General features: G+C 55.5%; 1 protein-coding gene across 3 annotated transcripts in view; it reads left to right on the forward strand.

Moving 5' to 3' along the window:
- The window catches only part of PTPRU (protein tyrosine phosphatase receptor type U), an 81,323-nt gene that overhangs the window by 1,211 nt on the left and 61,196 nt on the right, over positions 1-18,916 (forward strand). For all 3 annotated transcript variants that reach the window (XM_024766832.1, XM_024766833.1, XM_024766834.1), the window contains exons 2-5: positions 14,385-14,516; positions 17,497-17,768; positions 18,273-18,354; positions 18,459-18,574. In XM_024766832.1, coding sequence (XP_024622600.1) covers positions 14,385-14,516; positions 17,497-17,768; positions 18,273-18,354; positions 18,459-18,574 — 602 coding nt within the window. The remainder of the gene's footprint in view (positions 1-14,384; positions 14,517-17,496; positions 17,769-18,272; positions 18,355-18,458; positions 18,575-18,916) is intronic.

Consider the following 18,916-nt stretch of genomic DNA (forward strand, 5'->3'; position numbering starts at 1 on the left):
CAGCTGAGCGGGGGTGAGTCCGGGCGGGCCGGGCCTGGCTCTGGGCGGCCGGACGGCGCCCCCTCCCGTTGCGCGCTGGGGGCGCCGCGAACGCAGGGGTCTCCCGGGACACCCCCTCAGTCGACTCCGCAACTTTGTGCGGCCTCCCCGCCGGCCGGGACGGCCGTGAGTAAGTGTACGTGTGTGAGCGTGTGTCTCCGGGCTTCTGTGTGCTGTATGACCAAGCTGTCTCTGGGTGTGTTTTGGAGTCTGGAGTCTTTTGGGCTGTGTTTGTGTGTGTGTGTGTGTGTGTGTGTGTAATTGTACGTGTGATAGCGTTTCTGAATGTGTGTATCTAAAGCTGTGTCTGTGTACCCGTGTGTGCTGTGGACCGTGTGTAATCTGTGTGTGTGTTGGTGTGTCTGTCCACCCCCTTCCCAACCCCCCATCCTACCCTGAGGCCTGGGATCCCAGACTGCGGCCCTCTTCTGCTGAGTTGCGCCCGATGCCTCCCCTGGGGCGGGGGTGGCCGGTCCCTTACCGGTGGTGGCCTCAGCACCCCTAGCCCCTCCAGTTGGGCGGCTTCAGCCTGGTACCCGGGGCGCTGAGTAACGGGGAGATGCCCCAGACGGGTACCCGAGCCAAGACACAGGCAGAAGCACGTCGGCCCCAGAGACTCCTTCAGGCCGCCGGTCTCCGAGAACTGGCCCCTCCCGAAAGCGTTCGCTGCCCCGCTGCTCCCTCCGTCCCCTCGGGCGGAGCTCCCTGGGCACCTGCAGCTGCCCTGGCCACTGGCTCTGAGCTCTGCTGGGCCCAGCGGTCCCAGGCCATCGCGCACAGCTTTAGCTTTGACCGCTTGGTGCCCGAGAGGACGCCTAAGGCGACCTCCCTCCTTATCCTCCCCCAATCCCTCCCCCCTGTCCTGCAGCAACTTTGTCCCCCTCCGCCACCCTGAGATCAAACCAAGGGTACATGCTCCCCCATCCCTGGCACCATCATCTTGATTCCAAGAACCCTCAGGTGCCCTAGCTCCTGCCAGTAGGGGAGACTGTCAAGGACTGAGGTTTGGGAGTGAGATCTTGAGTGGGTTACTTCCATTCTTGGGGCCGCCGTTTTCTCATCTGCCCCATGGGCTTCATAATGAAGGTGTATGGTACGTGGTAGATTGTAGACTAAAGCTCTGTTTGTGAGTGCCAGGGAACAAAAGATGGTTTTGAGGACTGCTACAGAGCCAGAGACTGTGATTTGAAGCCAGAGGGACCTGGGTGCAAGTCTGTCTCTGCCACATGCTGTCCCTGTGACCTTGGGCAAGTCACTTCACTTCTACGGTTCCTGGCACCTGTAGCTATTACTGTTGAGCTTAGTTCAGAAGCCCTTAGTAGAAGGGGTGTGAGCTCCCCTTGTCCCCACGTTGATTAGAGTCAGCCCAGCTCCCTGAAGGCCTCCTGAGTCTCCCTCCCCCCAGAGGGTGGGTGGTGATGTCTCTGTGCCATGCAAATCTGGCAGTAATTTATTCTGCTGCGTTCTAGCTCATTTTGTCCTTTTGGTTGCTGGAGTTGTGGACAGCAGGAATGAGGGAGAGGCTGCCCAGTGGTTTCAGGTTGGGCAATAAAGGCTTGTCTGGGCAGCTGGCCCTTCTCCCTGGGGGTGGGGGAGGGACTCAGCAGGAAGAAGTGTGAGTGGCCAGAGTGGGGGGTGGGTGCTGAGCTCCTGGACAGCCTCCGTCCTAGCTCTGGTGTCAGAGAAGATCCAGGGGGGCACCCTGCTTGCTCCAGGCATGCTGCCATCCTTCCATGCCTTCATCAGCTAAGCTAGAATGGGGTGGGTGGTGGCTTTTCATGCAGGGCTGGGTTAGTTAGAGTTGCTGGTGTACCTTGTGCCCTCCTTCGTCTTTTAACCCCCTCCCTCCTCCAAGCTGCTCTCCCTACATCCTGATGCATCCTACCTTTATGCCATCTCAGGATCTCTCTCATCTGTCCCCTTCTCTCCATCCTCATCCATCTTTCACAGGCAGGAAGGCTCCAGCCTCTTCCTCCACCCCTCCCTCCATAGTGTAAGGGATCTTCCTAAAACACATGTTTGAAACCCTTTGAAGGCTCCCCATTACCTCCTGGGTTAAGTCCCTCCCGCTATGTCCTCTTGCCTGCTCTAACCCTTGCCTGCCTGTCCAGTCCCATCAGCTTTGCACTACTTGCCTTGCATCCTATGCTGTGGCCAGTCTAACCCACTTACTAATACCCACTAAATGTCCACTCCTGCCATCTCCTCTCTGGGCCTTTGCACAAGCTATGTTTTCTCCCCAGAACTCTCTAACTACACCTCTTCACTGGGTGACCTCCTGCTCCTCCTTAGGATTTTAGGTTAGACATCACCTCCTCTCTGAAGCCTTCCTTGGTTACTCCCCCTTCTATCCTAAAAAGGGAGGGTGGGGGTTGATTAGGGTTTTCCATAACACCGTAATTATTGTAATTACAGTTTATTTGTCCTTTCTCCCTTACATGAGCTCTGTGGGGACAGGGACTGGGTATTTAGTTTCCTTCTGAATCTTTAGTGCCAGGTACAAGGCCTGGCCCACTCCCGCTGAGTAAATACACCCAGCATGAAAGAATGAGCGATGTCCCGTGGGTCAGGTTCTGAGCTGGAGATGCCAGATGGGGGCGCACTGACTCCACTGAAAGTAGAGATTACATATAATAGGTTTCCCTCCAGGAATCTGGAAAATTCTGCTGGGGGATGGTGTGTGTGAAAAGGCCATGCAGAGAGTGTTGTCTGGGAGCTGTGAGTTGGAGAGGTCAACTCTCTGCCTGCCAGCCCCTCCCCCCAGCCACCGTCCTTCGAGCCCCACCCCCACTGCCCTTGCCCCCCAGCCGGCCTCTGGTCTCAGCTCTTTGTGCTGGAGGTTTGGCAGTTGGTGAGAGGCATCGAGTCCCAACTGTCAGTCTGAGCGTCTGGGGAGGAGGGGAGGGCCCTGCGGCAGGAGGGCAGACTCTGTCCTCTGTCTCAGCCTCTGTCCTGGCTGCCTGTGAGCCCAGGAAGGGAGGAGAGCTGCCCCCTGTGTTGACCCCTGCAGGTGGGGTTCAGGGAGGAGGCTGAGGTGTGTGCAGGTGTGATTCTGACATCTGGGCAGTCAGAGTGTGTGTGTGTGTGTGTGTGTGTGTGTGTGTGTGTGTGGTTCTGATGGTATGATTGCAACCTGGGGCACAGGACACATGTGTGGCTTCTCAGGGAGTCTAGCCATCTGGTTACCCTGTGTGGCAGGATCTGAACTTGGAGTAAGGAGGCGACAAGCTGGTCTGAACCTGGGGAGCCTGATGCTGGGGTGTCTGGGTATCCAAGTGTCAGATTCCAGGAGTTTGGGGGTGGAGCTCTTTGGGTGGGTGGTGTCTCAGGTTCTGGGTGTGGGTGTCCCAGTGCCAGGATGTGGGAGGAACTGGGTGTGTCAACATAAGGATATCCCAGTGTCTCTGGATCTGGAGGTGGGTGTATCCAGGTGTCTGGGAGTCCTCAGGTTAATGGGTGTGTGGGAGTGTAGCCGTGTTGTGTCCAGCTGTGGGGCTGCCCAGGCTGCCTGGGTGTCTGGGTGTGGGTACCCAAGTGTCCGGGTGTGGGGTATATATGTATCTAGCAGTGGGGTGCGCATGCATTGGAGTACCCAGGTGTTTGTGAGTTTGGCTGTGGGGTGCCCTGTGGTCTGTGTGTCTATTTGTATATTTAGGTGTCTGCGTCTCCTGGAAAGGGATATGCATGTTTGGGTGGGGAGTGTCCCGGTGACCGTACGCAGCTATGGACCAGGGACTGGGGCTGTGCCAGCTCAGCCTGTGACACTGCCTTCCCTGGGGCTTGCCTTCTCACCTCCCTACAGCTGCCAGAGGGTGCTGCCACTGGAGGAGACCCCAGTGGTTCTGCTTCTCTATGGTTCGTCATTCTAGAGCTGTGTTATCCAATAGAACTTTCTAAAATGATGGAAATGTTCTCTACCTGCTCTCTTCAGTATGGTGGCCACTTACATGTGGCCACCTAGCTACAGTTCATTAAAATAAACATTCGGTCCCTCAGTCTCACCAGCCAGATTTCAAGTCCTCGAGAGTCGCCTGTTGCTAGTAGCTATGGAATTGGTCAGTCTGTGAAGGTAGAGAGCATTTCCATCACAGCAGAAAATTCTATAGACAGTGATGGTCTAGAGGTGCAGGGCCTACAGCATCTTTAGTGAGGCCCGGACACCTCAAGGAGTGGATGGCCTGTCGCTCAGTGGCCACTGAAGAAGGTTTTGCTGAATCCACGTCCCCTTCTCTCCAGCCGCGTCATTTCTTGCCTGGACGATTGCAGCAGCCCCCGCCTTGGTCTCCATTCTGCCATTAGTGCTTCTACCACCCCGGGATCTGAATGACCTCACAGGCAGGCATAGGATCCTGCCACTCCCTTGTGCTAAGCTGAAGACTCTCCAGCACCCAGGGACCAAAGCCTAACATGGCAGATAAGGCCCTGTATGACCCAGCCTCTGCTTTCCGTGACAGCTTCATGTTTATGCCTCTCCTCCCCTGACCCCACTCCCCACGTCCACCTTATGATCCAGGCTCACCAGGCCAATGTTGGTCCCAGAACCGGCCAGGCCCTTTCACGCCTCTCTGCCTTTGCACATGCTGTGCCTTCTGCCGAGAACACCACTCCCACCCGTCTTGCTTCCTGGAGGCCTGGCTACTCGCTCAGCCTTCAGAAGTCCAGCTCTGTTGTCACTTCCCCAGGAAAGCCTTCCCAGACGCCAACCGACACGGCTGGCCAGGTTTCTCCCACCATGCACATGTGTCAGTGGGCTGCAGTGTTTTCCGTCTCCTTCCCCACTAGGCTGGGAGGAAGGGCTGGGCTGGATCTTTGTCATCTCCCGTCCCCAGGGCCTTGTACTTGGCATGTGCCTACTCAATGTTTGCATTGATGTGGACCCCTGGGTACGCAGGGAAGGCTCGGAGTTGGAGTGGAGCTGGGGCTCCAGAGGGCAGTCATGGTTGGGGGCCGGTGTCCCCCCTTGGCTGGCCCTGGGTGGGGCTGCCATTGCCTGAAGAATGGCTGGGGAGGACCCCTGGGGTTGACAATTCAGAAGGCAGCTGTTACTGGATGACTCAGGAGGTCTTGAGCGGATTCCCAGGGTGCAGACCCCAGGACCTGGTGGTGAATCTGAAGGGATGAAGAAAAGGGGGGCTTAGAGGGGTCCCTGAGGTTTGGGAGCTGAGTATAGGTGGAGAGGATGAAGGATTGGGATAGGGAAGTTGGGAAGGGGTGTTGGAGATATTTGAGTGGGGTGGAGTGACAACTTGGGGGTGGGGGACAACGGGGGGGGGGGGAGATTACTTGCAATAAAGATATATCTGGGGGGTGGGAACAGCTGGGAATGAGGGGACAGGTGGTGTTGGGGGAACAACTGAGGGTTGGGGGACAGGTGAGGGATGGATAGAAGGGGGATATGGGACAGCTGACGGGGGATAAGAGGTGACAACTGGGAGGTATCAGAAACCTATCTGGACAGGACAGGTGGGTCTCAGCTGAGAGACTGGGAAATACATTGCTCAGGATGTGTCTGTGTGTGTGCTTGCATGTGTGTATGTGTACACCTGTGTGGTTGTGCGTGTGTGCCTGTGTGTTTGTACCTAGAGTGTGGTGGTGAAGAGCATGGACTTGGGAGCCACACCATCTGGGTTCGAATCCTCACTCTACCACTGCTAGCCATGTAACCCTTGGGCAAGTTACTTGACCTCTCTGGGCCTTTAGTGTTCTCATCTGTGAGATGGGGATAATAATGGAACGAACCCGCTGCACGGGGTTGCTATGAGGATATATTTTATATAGACACGTATATCGTTCAGAACAGGCTCTGGCGTGTAGTAGGCACTGTGTGTGCTGAACTGTTATTAAGGGTGTGTGTATGTGCACAGCATCCTGTGTGCTCAGAAAAGTTTGTTCTTGGCTTCTGATGAAACCGAGGCCTGGGAGGGGTGATGGTGGCTGGGAGTGCTGGAGTGACCATCCAGGTCATCGGGTCTGGCTCGCCTCTCACCCCTTCCCCTCCGTTCATTCCACTTCCCGCCCAACCTGTGCCAAGGCCTAATCCAATAGGTCTCCCTCTGCGTCTCTCTCTCTCTCGTCCTGTCCCACACTGCCTGTCCCTGGGCTGGGGGCCAGGGGCTGTGCTTTAATTGTCCAAAAGCTTTTCAGCAGAATCTGAATTCATTGTTCCCTGCCTGCATGCTGGGGCCCTGCTCAGATAGAAATACCCGGACAATGTGCTCAGTTCTGGCTGTCTGCCCCACGGGTGGCAGTGGCTTCATCCCGTGCCCTTGGAGAGTCCCTGGGGTGGAAGATGCTGGGAGTGGGAGGTGAGGTGGGGGGAAGCCCCCAGGGCAGATGAGGCCTCACCCCCAACCCATGGGGTAGCCAGCCCAGCCAGGCAGAGCTGTAGGCACAAGGGTTTCTGGGGGTCCTGGCTCCCCTGCTCTCCAGTGCATCATAGGGAGAAGTGTGCCACGTCTTCACCTCACACTAAGAACTGCTCTGCATCAAAGCCCCGGCCTGCTCTGGGTGTGTGCTCTCTGGGGAGTCCTGGACCCATCACCTCAGGACTGGGCCACTGCATTGCATCCTTGCACTGCACTGCATCTCAGCCCTAGGCTGCATGGCTGCGCTGTGTGAGATTCCGCATTACGTTGGCTGTGTGGACTCTCCCGCGTGTCTGTATGCTCCACCCGCATTGTCCCGTTGTGCTGTGCCTCTGTTCTGCGGTTGTGCTGCCATTTGTGTGTTTGCGGCTCTTCTGTGCTGTGTGACTCTACTGGATGATGATGTTGTGTTGGGCTTGTGGACCCTCCTGGGATTGTGCATAGTCCCTGGCAACGCACCACTGCACTGTGCCAACAGATGCCGTCTACCACGACGCTGCATCTGCGTCACACGGCCTCTCTGTGCTGCACTGCATCGGGCATGGCCGGGCACAGCCTGTCTGCAGTCCACCGTCGCGCTGTGCAAACACACTGCCCCTTTGCCCGGCACAGCACTTCTGCCCCACTGCTTCACTGCACTGCACTGGAGATGCGCATCTCCTGGCCCAGCCCGTCATACTGTACCACTGCCGCTGTAACGCCACCCTCTAGGTTATCTCACCCTGTACGGCCACTGAGGTGTCAGCTGGTGTCCTTCCCCAGGTTTCTGTTGGCAGCCCCAGTTGAGCAGCATCTTTGCTTCAAGTGGCCTCACTGCAGTGTTCCTCTGGCCCCCACTGCGCACTGCCCGAGGAGTCGGTAGCTACACTGCAGCTTGAGGCCATTCTGTTGGGCTCGGGACTGGCGTGGGTTTTTGCAGGCATTACCTGTGCAAGTAGCCGGCGTTGCGTCTGTGCGCTGCACACGGGCGCTGTCCTGGGCCTCTACCCTGCACTATACCTGCTCACTGTTGGGTTGTGTGCGTTCTACTGGATCTCAAGATGCAGAGCTCTTGCACTGACTTCCCTGTTCCACATGGTGTCTTTACTACATTTCATTTTGGTGCCACTTTCTAGCCCTGCTCTCAAGTCTGCACTTACTGTACTCCTTGGGACTGTATCGAGCACCCAGCAATTCCTTCTGCACTGCGCCACGTCTTTCTCTTCCCTGTATCTCTGCATGTTCTGCATGCCTCCACTAGACATGCTTTCAGTGAGAATTCATGGAGCGCCAACTATGTGCCAAGCCTAGTGAGGCTTGGACATACCCCCTCAGTGTTCCTGCATACACCTATCCCTTGGTGCTGAGCGCCAGCCCAATGTAGCACTAAGTGCTCACTGCTGCACTGTGCCTCTGGGTCATGGCCACGATGGATGGGGCACCTCTCCACTGCATCGTGGCACCGACCAGTCCTGCCGTGCTGTGCCAGGTGTTGTGTGGGGGTCTGTGTACACTCCTCTGCCGCCCTGCATTGTCTAACTGCGCTCCGCCTCTGTATAGTGGAGCTGCTGCATTGCACCCGCAACACACCACACCGCAGCCACGTAGCCCTCTCTTGCCACGGGACCGTTAGAAAGTCCAGATCTTTGCACTGTACGTGTTCGTGCACAGCCCTCTGCCTCTCTACGCTGCACTGCGTTTTTATATGACACACGGCGTCTGCACTACAGGGGTCTGTGTACCCTTTGCCCGCTGTACCTCTGCAAAGAACGACCCTCCGTTCAGCCCTTTGCCTCTGTATGGAGTCTGGCCCCGCCCTGTGCCTTCCCCTTACACTAACAACATGGCAGCCCTGCTGCTAACTTTGGGATTTGCTGGGCATATTGATCCGGGAGATGGGGAGTGAGGCTGGCCGAAGTTTCCCCTGCTGTAGTTGGCTTCCTTCTATTCTCAGTAGAGATGGAGGGATGTTGGCATCGCTGGGTTCTGTATTGGCTCCTGTAGGGGATATCAGCTCAGCTTTCTCTCCCTGTGGCCTGGCCCTGGGTGTTCTTGGTTGCAGCTCTGCTGAATGCTGGGTGATTAAAAGGTGGGCATGTTGCTGCCAGCCCTGCCCTTGTTAATTGCGCATCAATTATTCAGGGCTCTGGAGGGCAGCTCGGGGGAGCCCCAGCCAAGGTCTGGTTGTGTTGATCTGGGCCAGGAGAGCAGTGAAGTGGGCTGGGCCGGGTCTCTGGGCTGGAGTCATGGTCCTTGAGCCTGGATCAGACTAGCTGGGATCATGGGGTTGATAAGTCCAGCCACTGTTGGCATCCTACTATACACAGGGCTTGGGATGGGGCTCAAAGGCATTAAGAGACAGTCTCTGATCTCAAGAAGGGAGGAGGTAGGGGTTAGACAGGCCTGAGATGGAGCTGTTATTGTGGTGGAGAACATGGGATGGGGCTGGGTTGGGCAGGAATGTCCAAGGGTGAGCCTGTGTTGGTTCTAGGGTTGGGTTGGGCTACCTAGAAAGGGGGTGTGGCTTCAGATGGTGAAATAGACCAGTGTTATCCTTGGGGTTGTATTTGGGTTCCCCAGGCAAGGGTTGGGGCTATGCCAGGTGTTGGGTACGATGCCAGCCCCTAAATTTGTAATCTGTCGGGAGGAGTTTTGTTTCTCCTGGGGCCGTCCCTTGGGAACTGAATGTTCTACTGACAAACCAAAGGGAACAAAAATCTCATTGCAAACAGCCTCTGTTTACCTAGGGTCTTCGGAAAACACTGATGGTGGCTGGCAGCCACACTTGGCACAGAACACCATTCCCTGTCTGGTGCTTCCATGCTTGTGGTGCCCACGTGCACACGCGTGCACGCTCACGCACGCACGCACGGCTCCCCTCTACCTGCCGTGTACACTCACCTCCCCCTTAGGCACATGCTTTCTGCTGAATGTGCCCATATATCTCTGCAGATAAACGCACAGCCACACACCCACAACTTCACAGCACGGTGCCTGAGGGACCTACACTGGGAGAGCCCCACTCACCCTCACCTCTCCCCTATAGTATCTCTCTCTGCCTTCAAGTTATTCTTGCCCATATACTTGCTCACACGAATGGAATCAGAATTCTAGAGGTGGAACAGCCTTAGAGGTCACCAAGGTCCCCGTTCTCATTTCATAGGTGAGGAAGCAGGGCTTCGGAGAGGACAAGCCGCCTGCCCAGGGTCACACAGGAAGTTAGAGGCTCAGCAGGAATTAGATCCAGGCCTTCTGCCTCCCAGTCGAGTACTCACAAGTCAGTACCAGGCTATCAGTCTCACAGCCATGTACATGTGTATGCACGCACGCGCACGTGCACACACACACACACACACAGGTCTGCATATGGCAGTACAAGCATATGGAAGGGTGGAGACCCTCACTCCAGGGAGACCCCCTCCCGCACTCTGGCTCCTCCTGCAGAGGTTGCTTTGCCCCTTACATCACCCCATCCGGAGCCCAGCCGGATGTGGATAAACCATCATCCTGCCTTCCCAAATTGTGGCTGACGGTTGCTCAGGCAACCGCCTGCCAGATTGTGAAGATTAGCTGAGGAATGTAGCTGGGCCAGTTTGAGCTGAGTCTGGGGGAGCTGCTGGGGGTCCTGGGTTGATTCAGCCCACCCTCTCAGGGAGGCCCTGGCAGACATGGAGTACCCACGGAGGGGTCTGGTTTTCTCCCTGTCCCCAGCCCAGCTGACTGTGTCCCCAAGGCTTAGACGAGGCTGGGGGGAGAGAGTGTGTGTATGTGAACACTCTGTGTGTGTCTGTGTGTGTTGTGCATCTCTGTCAGTGTGATTGGAGCGCGTGCCGTTTGCATCCAGGATGGGGACTTGAGGCTCCTTCCTCACCAGTTCCTGACATCTGACTCCAGACCCCTTGATAACTTGTCCCACTTCTGATCCTACAGTTCTGTCTGGAGAAGCCACCTGCCCTCCTCATGGCTTATAGGATGTGTCACTTGTCTCATCTGAATCCAGGTGCTTCTCTGCTCAAATACCTAGTATGGTTTCCCTCCTTAAAATGAGGCTGGACTTCTCACCCTGGCACTTGGCTGTCCGTGATCTGGCCTCAGCCTCCTTCCCTCCCATCTTATCTACCATTGTTTGGCCAGTCTGGGCTCCTCTCTGGGCCCTGGACCAACTGTGTTACTCACTACCTTCCTTCGCTCCTGCTGGGCCCTTTACCTCAGATGCCCCTCTCTCCATCTTTACTGGCCAGAATGGTACCTATCCTTCCATCCTTCTGCTCAGATGCACCCACCTCCAGGAAGCCTTCCCCCTGTACCCACCCTCCTCCCCGGACTCCCCTTGTGGCCTTAACCCTACTCTGCTTTGTCTCATTCCCTTACTTCCACTCAGACTAGGAGGTCCTTGAGGGCAGAGCAGAGTCTTAACCATTCTTGTGCCTCTACTAGTGCCAACCTGGGGCCTGCTTTGTACTGTCAGTGAATGAATGTCCAATAAGTGGAACCAAATTTGTACATGTGGCCAACAGAATACCAGGGCCTTGCTTTGTTTGTGCTTAGTCTCCTTGAATAAAGATAGGTGGTGTAATTTCCACTAAGATCAGGAACAAGACAAGGTTGCCTACTCTCACCACTCTTATTCAACATATAAAAAATAAAAAAATAAAGAAGGAAAAAAAAAAGCTTTTGCACAGCGAAGGAAACCATAAAGAAGACCAAAAGACAACCCTCAGAATGGGAGAAAATATTTGCAAATGAAGCAACTGACAAAGGATTAATAAAAAAAAAAAGATAGGTGGTATAAATCCCAGCTTCTGGGACTTAAGATGTGGCCTTGAGCAAGTCACCTCATCTCTCTGTGCCTCGGTGTCCATCTGTAAAATGGGAATAATAATAGTACTGAGCTTGTGAGTTATTATGAGGAATCAGTGGCACGGGGGGTCATGGTGGTAAGTGGCAGCCCTCTTGTGATGGCGTTGATGTGTGTGTGCATGTCTGTGCCCACGTCTGTGTTGATGGAGTCGAGAGGTATTCCCTGACCGTTCTTGCTCTCAACACAAAGTCTGGTCTATTTTTTTCTCCCCTGGGCTGGTGGCCCCTAGCAGGAGTTGAGTCTCTAGTAGAAGTGGGGACTTGGCGTTGGGACTCCTAGCTCCTGAGCCATCCAGCTGGAGGTGATGGGGCTTTTCGCAGGATCCAGGAGGGCTGATTGTTCCCGTCCCAGGGTGAGCTGGGGAGCAGGTGGGGGTGGAGCTCACCTTGGAGAACCTGGCCCCAGAGATGTTACCCCCTGAAGGCTGTGACTGGAATGGGCCTGGCCCAGAAACACAGGGCTGGGGATGGGCATGGATCAGGGAGTGGGAATCATTCTGCCTCCGGAAGGGGGTACTCTGGATGGGAATGGTCAGCCGGGGAGATCACCCTGGCTTGGGACAGGTGCAGGACTTCCGTTCTGACGGAAGTCAGGGGTCACTCTGGACATGGTCAGCTGGTCTGGGCTCAGTCAGTCAGTCTGGTGGTCATTCTGGTCAAAGTCAGATGGTCTGGTGGTCATCTGGATGATGATGGGGCCACTCTGGCTCAGGTCTATCTGTCTGGGGGTCAACTGACCTGCATCAGGCAGTCTCAGGGTTACTCTGGCCAAGGTCAGACGGTCTGGGGGTCCCTCTGACCAGGTCAGTCAGGCTGGGAGTCCTGGAAGCTCACTTGGCCTGGCTCAGAATGGACGGGAGGAAGCCAAGGAGCTGGCATTCCCAGGCTCGCCGCAGGGCCATGGGTGAGACATCTGGGGCAGCTGCCTTGTTACTTGAGAAGGAACAGGAAGGACCTGAGCCCCAGCGAGACTCTAGATCCTGGGGTTCCCTTTCTGGTAATTTGGAGGCTCAGGGAGGCCTTGGCTAAGACCCTCAGGCACAGACTCAGCTCAGGCTGAATGAAGTCAGCTGTCCCCTCCTCCAGGAAGCCCTCCCTGATCATCCCTACTAGCTGTGTTCTCTCTTCATGCTGTGCTATGGATCATTTTCTAGGGGGAGAGCTGAGGCCTCCCCAGCACAGATGGGGTTAAAACCCACCTCCACAGGCCATAGGGCACATGCTGACCAGGGGTCTTCACACAATGAGGCCAAGAGCTCAGCCAACGTCCTGCCCCAGCTCTGGAGAGAGGCTGCTGTTATTTCATCCCATCCACCTGGTGCCAGCCTTTTGCCCACCTTTTACTGTTTTACGCTCTGATGGGGTCCATAAAGAGGAAAGGGAGACTCCCCCGCTCCCAATAGTGGCAAGCCCCTTGTGCCTGGCTGTGCATTTCGAGATGCTGCTTCACATGATCCGCGAAAACCTGGAGAAGTCCCTGCTGCAGATGAAACAGCAGAGCCTCCTGAAAGTGAGGCCACAAGCAGTGCGTGCAGATGCCCACCGTTGTGCCTGGCACGTGGCACTCACGCCCCAGTTACTCTCTGTTTCTTGCCCCTCCTCTTCTTGAGGCTGGGAAGCAGCTAAAACTTGCCCCTTCTCATAGTGAAGGCTTTTCTGGTGAGAAATGTGGACTTCGGCCTCTGACCGCCATGGATTCAAATCCTGCTTCTGTTACTCAGGTGGCTCAGGTGGAACAGGTGCAGAGCTGCTAGCTCCTGAGTGCTTGCATGTGCTAGGCATCGTGCTAAGTGGACCCCCGCACTGCAACCTCAACAACTCCACTTGTGGGTGGGGAAACTGAAGATGAGAAAAGATCACCACCACAGGGCTGGCAAATTGCAGAGTCAAGGCTCACTCCCAAGTCTGTCTGATGCCAAAGCCCACTTGCTTATCTACCACCACATACTGTGGATGAATTCCTTCACCCCTCAGAGCCTCAGTCACCTCATCTGTCAAGTGGGGAGAAGTACCAGTGGCTGATAGGCACCCAGGACAGGGCCTGGCATGATTTGTGCCTGCTTCCTCGCCACTTGTCCATGCATTTTCCCGGGTCTCAGATGCCTTCATTTATCCCTGATGGGGCTCCAAACACTAAGGTTCAGGAGTGAGAGCAGGGACCTGTTTGCAGTTACTTTCTGAACCAGTGGTGTTCTCAAGTGTATTATGTCCAACTCAGGGCTTTGATGAGCCAGCTAAGATATATGAACCTCATTACCAACCAAAGGACTCACATCCATTTCAATCCCCGCCATATTTAAACTATGTATATTGGTTCCAAATCATGGGAATTTGCTTCCTCTAGTCATATGTGTCCTCGTTCCTGCAGGCAGAGACCTCAGTCAGGTGACTTTGGGTAATGTGTATCACTTAAGCCTATCTGTCAAGTAGGAATAAATACAGTAGTGGTACCTCCTTAGAAGGCGAGGCCTAAATGGGAATCCACGCTTAAAGCGTTTAGCACTGTGCAGGGCTTGTCGTAAGCCTGATGTCATCAGTGGACATTGTTCTTATTTTTAAGGATATACCATCAGGGCTGACTTAGGGCATTCATGACCCTGCCAGTCCTGGGGCCCACTGTCTGTCCTCTCTGCAAAGATGGAGGGGCAGGTGATGGAACACTGACCGGCAGTCAGCAGATCTTGGTCCAAACCCCACCTCTGTCATTAACCTGCTGTGTGACCTTAAGGAGGTCACAGACTCTTTGGGCCTCAGTTTCCTCATCTGTAAAGTGGGGATAATTCTAGCTTTGATTTCATGAGTTGTTGAGAGGCTTTAATGGATAGTAATGATAACTGGCTTTTGTTGAGGAGGGTGTTTGATTGGTGGTTGAGCAGTGGGGGGTCCTGGGGAGTACTGGAGGGGTGGGCAATGTGGGGAGGTCTTGGCATTGGGAGGAGACAATGAAAAGAAGGAGAGGGTGGGGGAGGGAGTGTTTGGTTAGAGGGAGGGAGCAGTGGGGGGAGGGCTTGAGGAGACGGAGGGGATGAGGGTGGGCCTGGGTAGGAAGGGACAGTGCGGGGCACCTAGAGGGTAGCCCCAGGAGCCCTTCTGGCCAGCAGCCCTGCTCTAGCCTGGGCTAAGCAGGCCCTTCCCTTACAGCCGGCTGCACCTTCGAGGAGGCGAGTGACCCAGCAGTGCCCTGTGAGTACAGCCAGGCCCAGTATGACGACTTCCAGTGGGAGCAAGTGAGGATCCACCCTGGCACCCGGGCTCCTGCGGACCTGCCCCATGGTGAGCCTACTCTCAATCACCATTCCCCCTTCATCTCCTTCCAGGGGCATGCTACCCACCTGCTGTGTTACCCTGGGTACACTGCCCAATCTTTCTGGGCCTCCATCTGCTTTGGCATCTGTAATGACACAGATGACACTGTGAATATGGAGCTCTCTGAACCCTGACCAATTGTGTACCTCAGGTAGTTTTACCTGTAAAATGGGTGCAGGTTCAAGTAATCAAAGACCCTTACAAACTGTAAGATAAAGCCCACCTCCCATTACTCCTATGGCAGCTTAGTACAGGATCCACCTTACTCCTGCCAGGTCTTCCTAAATCCTCTACCTTCAGGGAGGCTCTCTTCTCCCTGTGAGCCTCTGAATCCTGGTGTCCCAGGCTTGAAGATGCTGACAGAGCAGTAACCTTGGGGGCTGGATGTGTGTAAAACCTTTCTGCCTCTGCCCCTTTCTTCCTGGATCTTTCCCGACTTCGGCCCTGCCCTGCCCCTGTTTCAGGATGGGGAATATTTGGCGTCGTGAACACTGGACTGAGAGGAGACTAATTATGTAGATTCTAGTCCCGGCCTTCTACCCTGATGATGGCCTTTAGTGCACTGGTTCAAGAGTCATGAAGGCTGGGCTTCAGATCTTTGCTTCATCACTTTACCATCTGTGTGACTTTGGGCAAGTCACCTAACTTCTCTGAGCTTCCATTTCCTTAACTATAAAATGGAGAGCACAAGAATCCATTTCATAGGATTATTAGATAATGCCTATAAAGTACGTAACATGGGGGTGGCATGTAAGGGTTCAATTAATGCTTAGATGCTATTGTTGGAGATATTTGAGGGGATCCAACTACTAGCACCCCTCTTCACTGGGTACAGAAGCAACTGGGGATTAAGAAAAGGATAAGACAGGTGGAGACCAAGTTATCACCTTTATTACTGATGAGGGCTGAGTCGGAGGACACAGCATAGTGCGAGGACCAAAAGGGCTTGCTGAGGGAACCCAGAATGGGACAGCCTATGGCCCCTCCCCTTTGCCCTGTCATAGTAGTGGGCCAGGGCCTTTGCTGCTCAGCTCACAGCATGGCCGAGCTCGCATCTGCTGTCAAGAGTTCGTGGGAGGGGCAGCAAAGGTTCTCAGTGTGGGACCAGGATTTGAAGCCAGCAGGAGAGAGGCCCCCCACCACCTGGCACAGGCAACCTCCGCTCCTGCCCCTCGCCTCGACTCCCGGAGGCCCCCCTGCCTCCCCTCTTCTGTGCATTTGCTCACACTGTGCCCTCCCAGGGGCATTCCTCTCCGCCTTCACAGGGCTCTCAGCTCCTTGTTTGACCACTGTCCTGGCAGGTATCAAAGTCTGACCTGTGTGACAGTGATCTGTCAAGGTGCCCACCGTGGCAGGGATGCTGAGCAGGCCGATTCCATATCCCCAGGGCCCAGCCTTGGCCTGGTACAGGTTAGCATTCGGGTACAGGTTGCTGATTTGAATTCACCTCTTACAGTCCTGACCACCCTGTGTGGGCTCTGCTTCTCTCTCTCCTCCACACAAGCAGAGACATACCCAGTGACAAAAGGGGGAGAGAAATTTTGTATGTAGTGTGGGCCTTGGGCTGGATCCTGGGGATGCAGTGGTGAGCCAGATGGACAGTCTCTCTGCTCTGTTGGTGCTCACATTCTGGGGAAGAGACTTGGAGGTGGAGAGAGGAGGAAGGAGGGAGATTCACACTCAGAGAGCAGGAGAGAGGAGAAGGAGGGGTGACAGGGATGAAGGGAGTAAATGGAAGAGAAGAAGAGGGATGCAGAGTGAGAAAAGACTAGGGAAGAGGAAGAGGCAAGAACAAAGTGTCAGTTTGAAAGGGGGAGAGAGACACGCCCACAGCTGCTCACAGGGAGAGGAGAGAGGATGGAGGAGTGGGCCAAGAGAGACTGTGCGGGGGCTGGGATGCACCCCTTCCTGAGTGGGAATGGGGACCTGGAGTTTTGTTTACTACCCCACCAGGACTGATGCAGGAGCTGCCTTCTTCACAGGCTTCTGGCTCCCAGAGATGAATGCCGTTCCCTCCAGTGGAGCCCCTGGAGAGCCCGCCTGGAGCAGGGAGCCTCGTGGTTTGGGATCTGAATGGGCTTGTGTGGGCTGGCAGCCAGGCCTGGGAGGAGGTGGCCCTGGGTGGCTGCAGGCACCCCGTTAGCAGCTGCTGGGGCCTTCTCCCCACAGAAGGGAAGCCATAATCCCCCAGCCAGGTCCTGAGGAGTCCAGCCCCCTTTCCCCCGCCACCCCTCTCCCCCACTCCCAGCATACAGCTTGGATCTCTGGGGCAGGGGCAGGGGCAGGGCTGCCTTTCTCCAGGTTTGAAATCAAGAGAGTTGTATCCCAGGAGTTTAGATTGAGGGGCTGGGGGCTGGAAGGGAAGTTAGAGCCCTTCCATTCCATCTCTGTTCTGTAAGTTCATTCAGCTTGCAGACCTGTGCTGGGGACGCAGTGGAGCCCTGAGGCATCACAGGCTGGTGGGGAGAGTGATACATACTTTATTAATGATCCAAGGGCCAGGAGAGACACCCATAGAGGGATGGAGAGGGAGGGCTTCAGAAGAGGTGGACTTTGAGGTCCTGTCATGTGCTGGACTCTTGACTCCTGAGATGAGTGTCCTAGTCCTTGCCTCCAAGGACAGCTTGGAATGTGGGGAAAGCTGTGGATTAGCACAAGCTTGGACTGGGGTCATAAAGGGCGAGGTGAGGAGCCAGAAAGGGGTTTTGGCACAGCCAGATTTGTGTGGTTTTTTTTTGCTGCCCCAAGTCTTTACTTTGGGAAACAGATGCAGGGAAATGAAGGGACTTACCCAGTGAGTCAGAGCTGGGAGACCAGAACCCAGGCCGCTGACTCCAGATGGGTCCAAATGCCTGGAGTCCTTTGTTTCTGCCTCCTCCTCTGTGCCCACCTGACCCTGGTCCTCCCCTGAGTTCTCAGCTCCTGCCTCTTCCTCCTCTCTTTCCAGGTTCCTACTTGATGGTCAATGCTTCCCAGCATGCTCCAGGCCAGAGGGCCCATGTCATCTTCCAGAGTCTGAGTGAGAATGACACCCACTGTGTGCAGTTCAGCTACTTCCTGTACAGTCGGGATGGGCACAGCCCGGGCACTTTGGGCATCTATGTGCGTGTCAATGGGGGTCCCCTGGGCAGTGCCGTCTGGAATATGACTGGATCCCACGGCCGCCAGTGGCACCAGGCTGAGCTGGCTGTCAGCACCTTCTGGCCCAATGAATATCAGGTGGGCTGGGTTCAGTCTGCGGTCAGTCTGTGCTTGGGGGTGTGGGTAGAGGGGTGTCAGCATGAGATCAGAGTAAGCAAGTGGCCTAGGTTGGAATTAGCTTGTGTCAGCATCAGGAGTCAGTCTGTGGTCAGCATTGGGTTCTTCAGTGATGGTTCAGTCTGGTTCAGTGTCAGAGGTCATTGTTATTAGGAATAGTTTATGGCTGGGGTCGAGGTGAGTTGGAATAGTGCTGACTTGGAAACCCTGTCTGGCTGGGAAGTTTTGTGGCTTGAAGGTAACAGTCCAGGATTGGGATGGAACCTCTGGCCTTGACCTTGTTACCTCTGGGTGCTGACACCCCCTTCCACAACAAGCTGGCTTGGTATGGAGGGTAACTGTGAGCTGGCCTGCTTGTTGAGGAGGATGGGGCTGGAGCACAGCTGAAAGGGGGCTCTTGTGGGCATCTCCCCAGGCAGGGCTGGAGGGATGTCAGCATGACAGGGACCCTCCCACCTCCCCCAGGTGCTGTTTGAGGCCCTCATCTCCTCAGACCACAGGGGCTACATGGGCCTAGATGACATCCTGCTTCTCAGCTACCCCTGCGGTGAGTCCCAGCCCACTGGGGTGCAGGGTGAGGGGTACGGGTGGCTGTGGCTCCTGCTGACAGGGGGCACGAGCCCAGCTCACGCCAAGGCTCTGTTCCGGCAGCAAAGGCCCCACACTTCTCCCGCCTGGGCGACGTGGAGGTCAATGCGGGCCAGAACGCCTCGTTCCAGTGCATGGCTGCTGGCAGAGCAGCGGAGGCCGAGCGCTTCCTTCTGCAGGTGAGGCGGGTGGGGTGGGAGTGTGGGGGGACCTTGGCCAACTTCTTATGAAAAGTTCTGGCTCCTCTGCGGAATGCTGAGCCCTTCCGTTATTCTCCAGCACCCATACACATGCGTCCTGGCTCTCCCTAGGCTCTGCTCTGCCCTCTTGGGTGCCCCATCCCCTGAGGACAGAGAGCGGCTCCAGGATCCTCCAACCACACCTTCCATCAAAGGCAGAGCGACCACATTCCCTTAATCAGACCCACACCTTCCTGTGGCAGAGCTGGTTCCAGGAACCCCAAATGCCCCTGTGTAGTAGGGATGGCTAAATGGGGCCGGGACATTTACTCCCTCGCCCGG

Source organism: Neophocaena asiaeorientalis, unplaced genomic scaffold, assembly GCF_003031525.2.
Source record: "Neophocaena asiaeorientalis asiaeorientalis breed wild unplaced genomic scaffold, Neophocaena_asiaeorientalis_V1.1 scaffold79, whole genome shotgun sequence".
In the NCBI taxonomy this organism is placed as follows: Eukaryota; Metazoa; Chordata; class Mammalia; order Artiodactyla; family Phocoenidae; genus Neophocaena; species Neophocaena asiaeorientalis.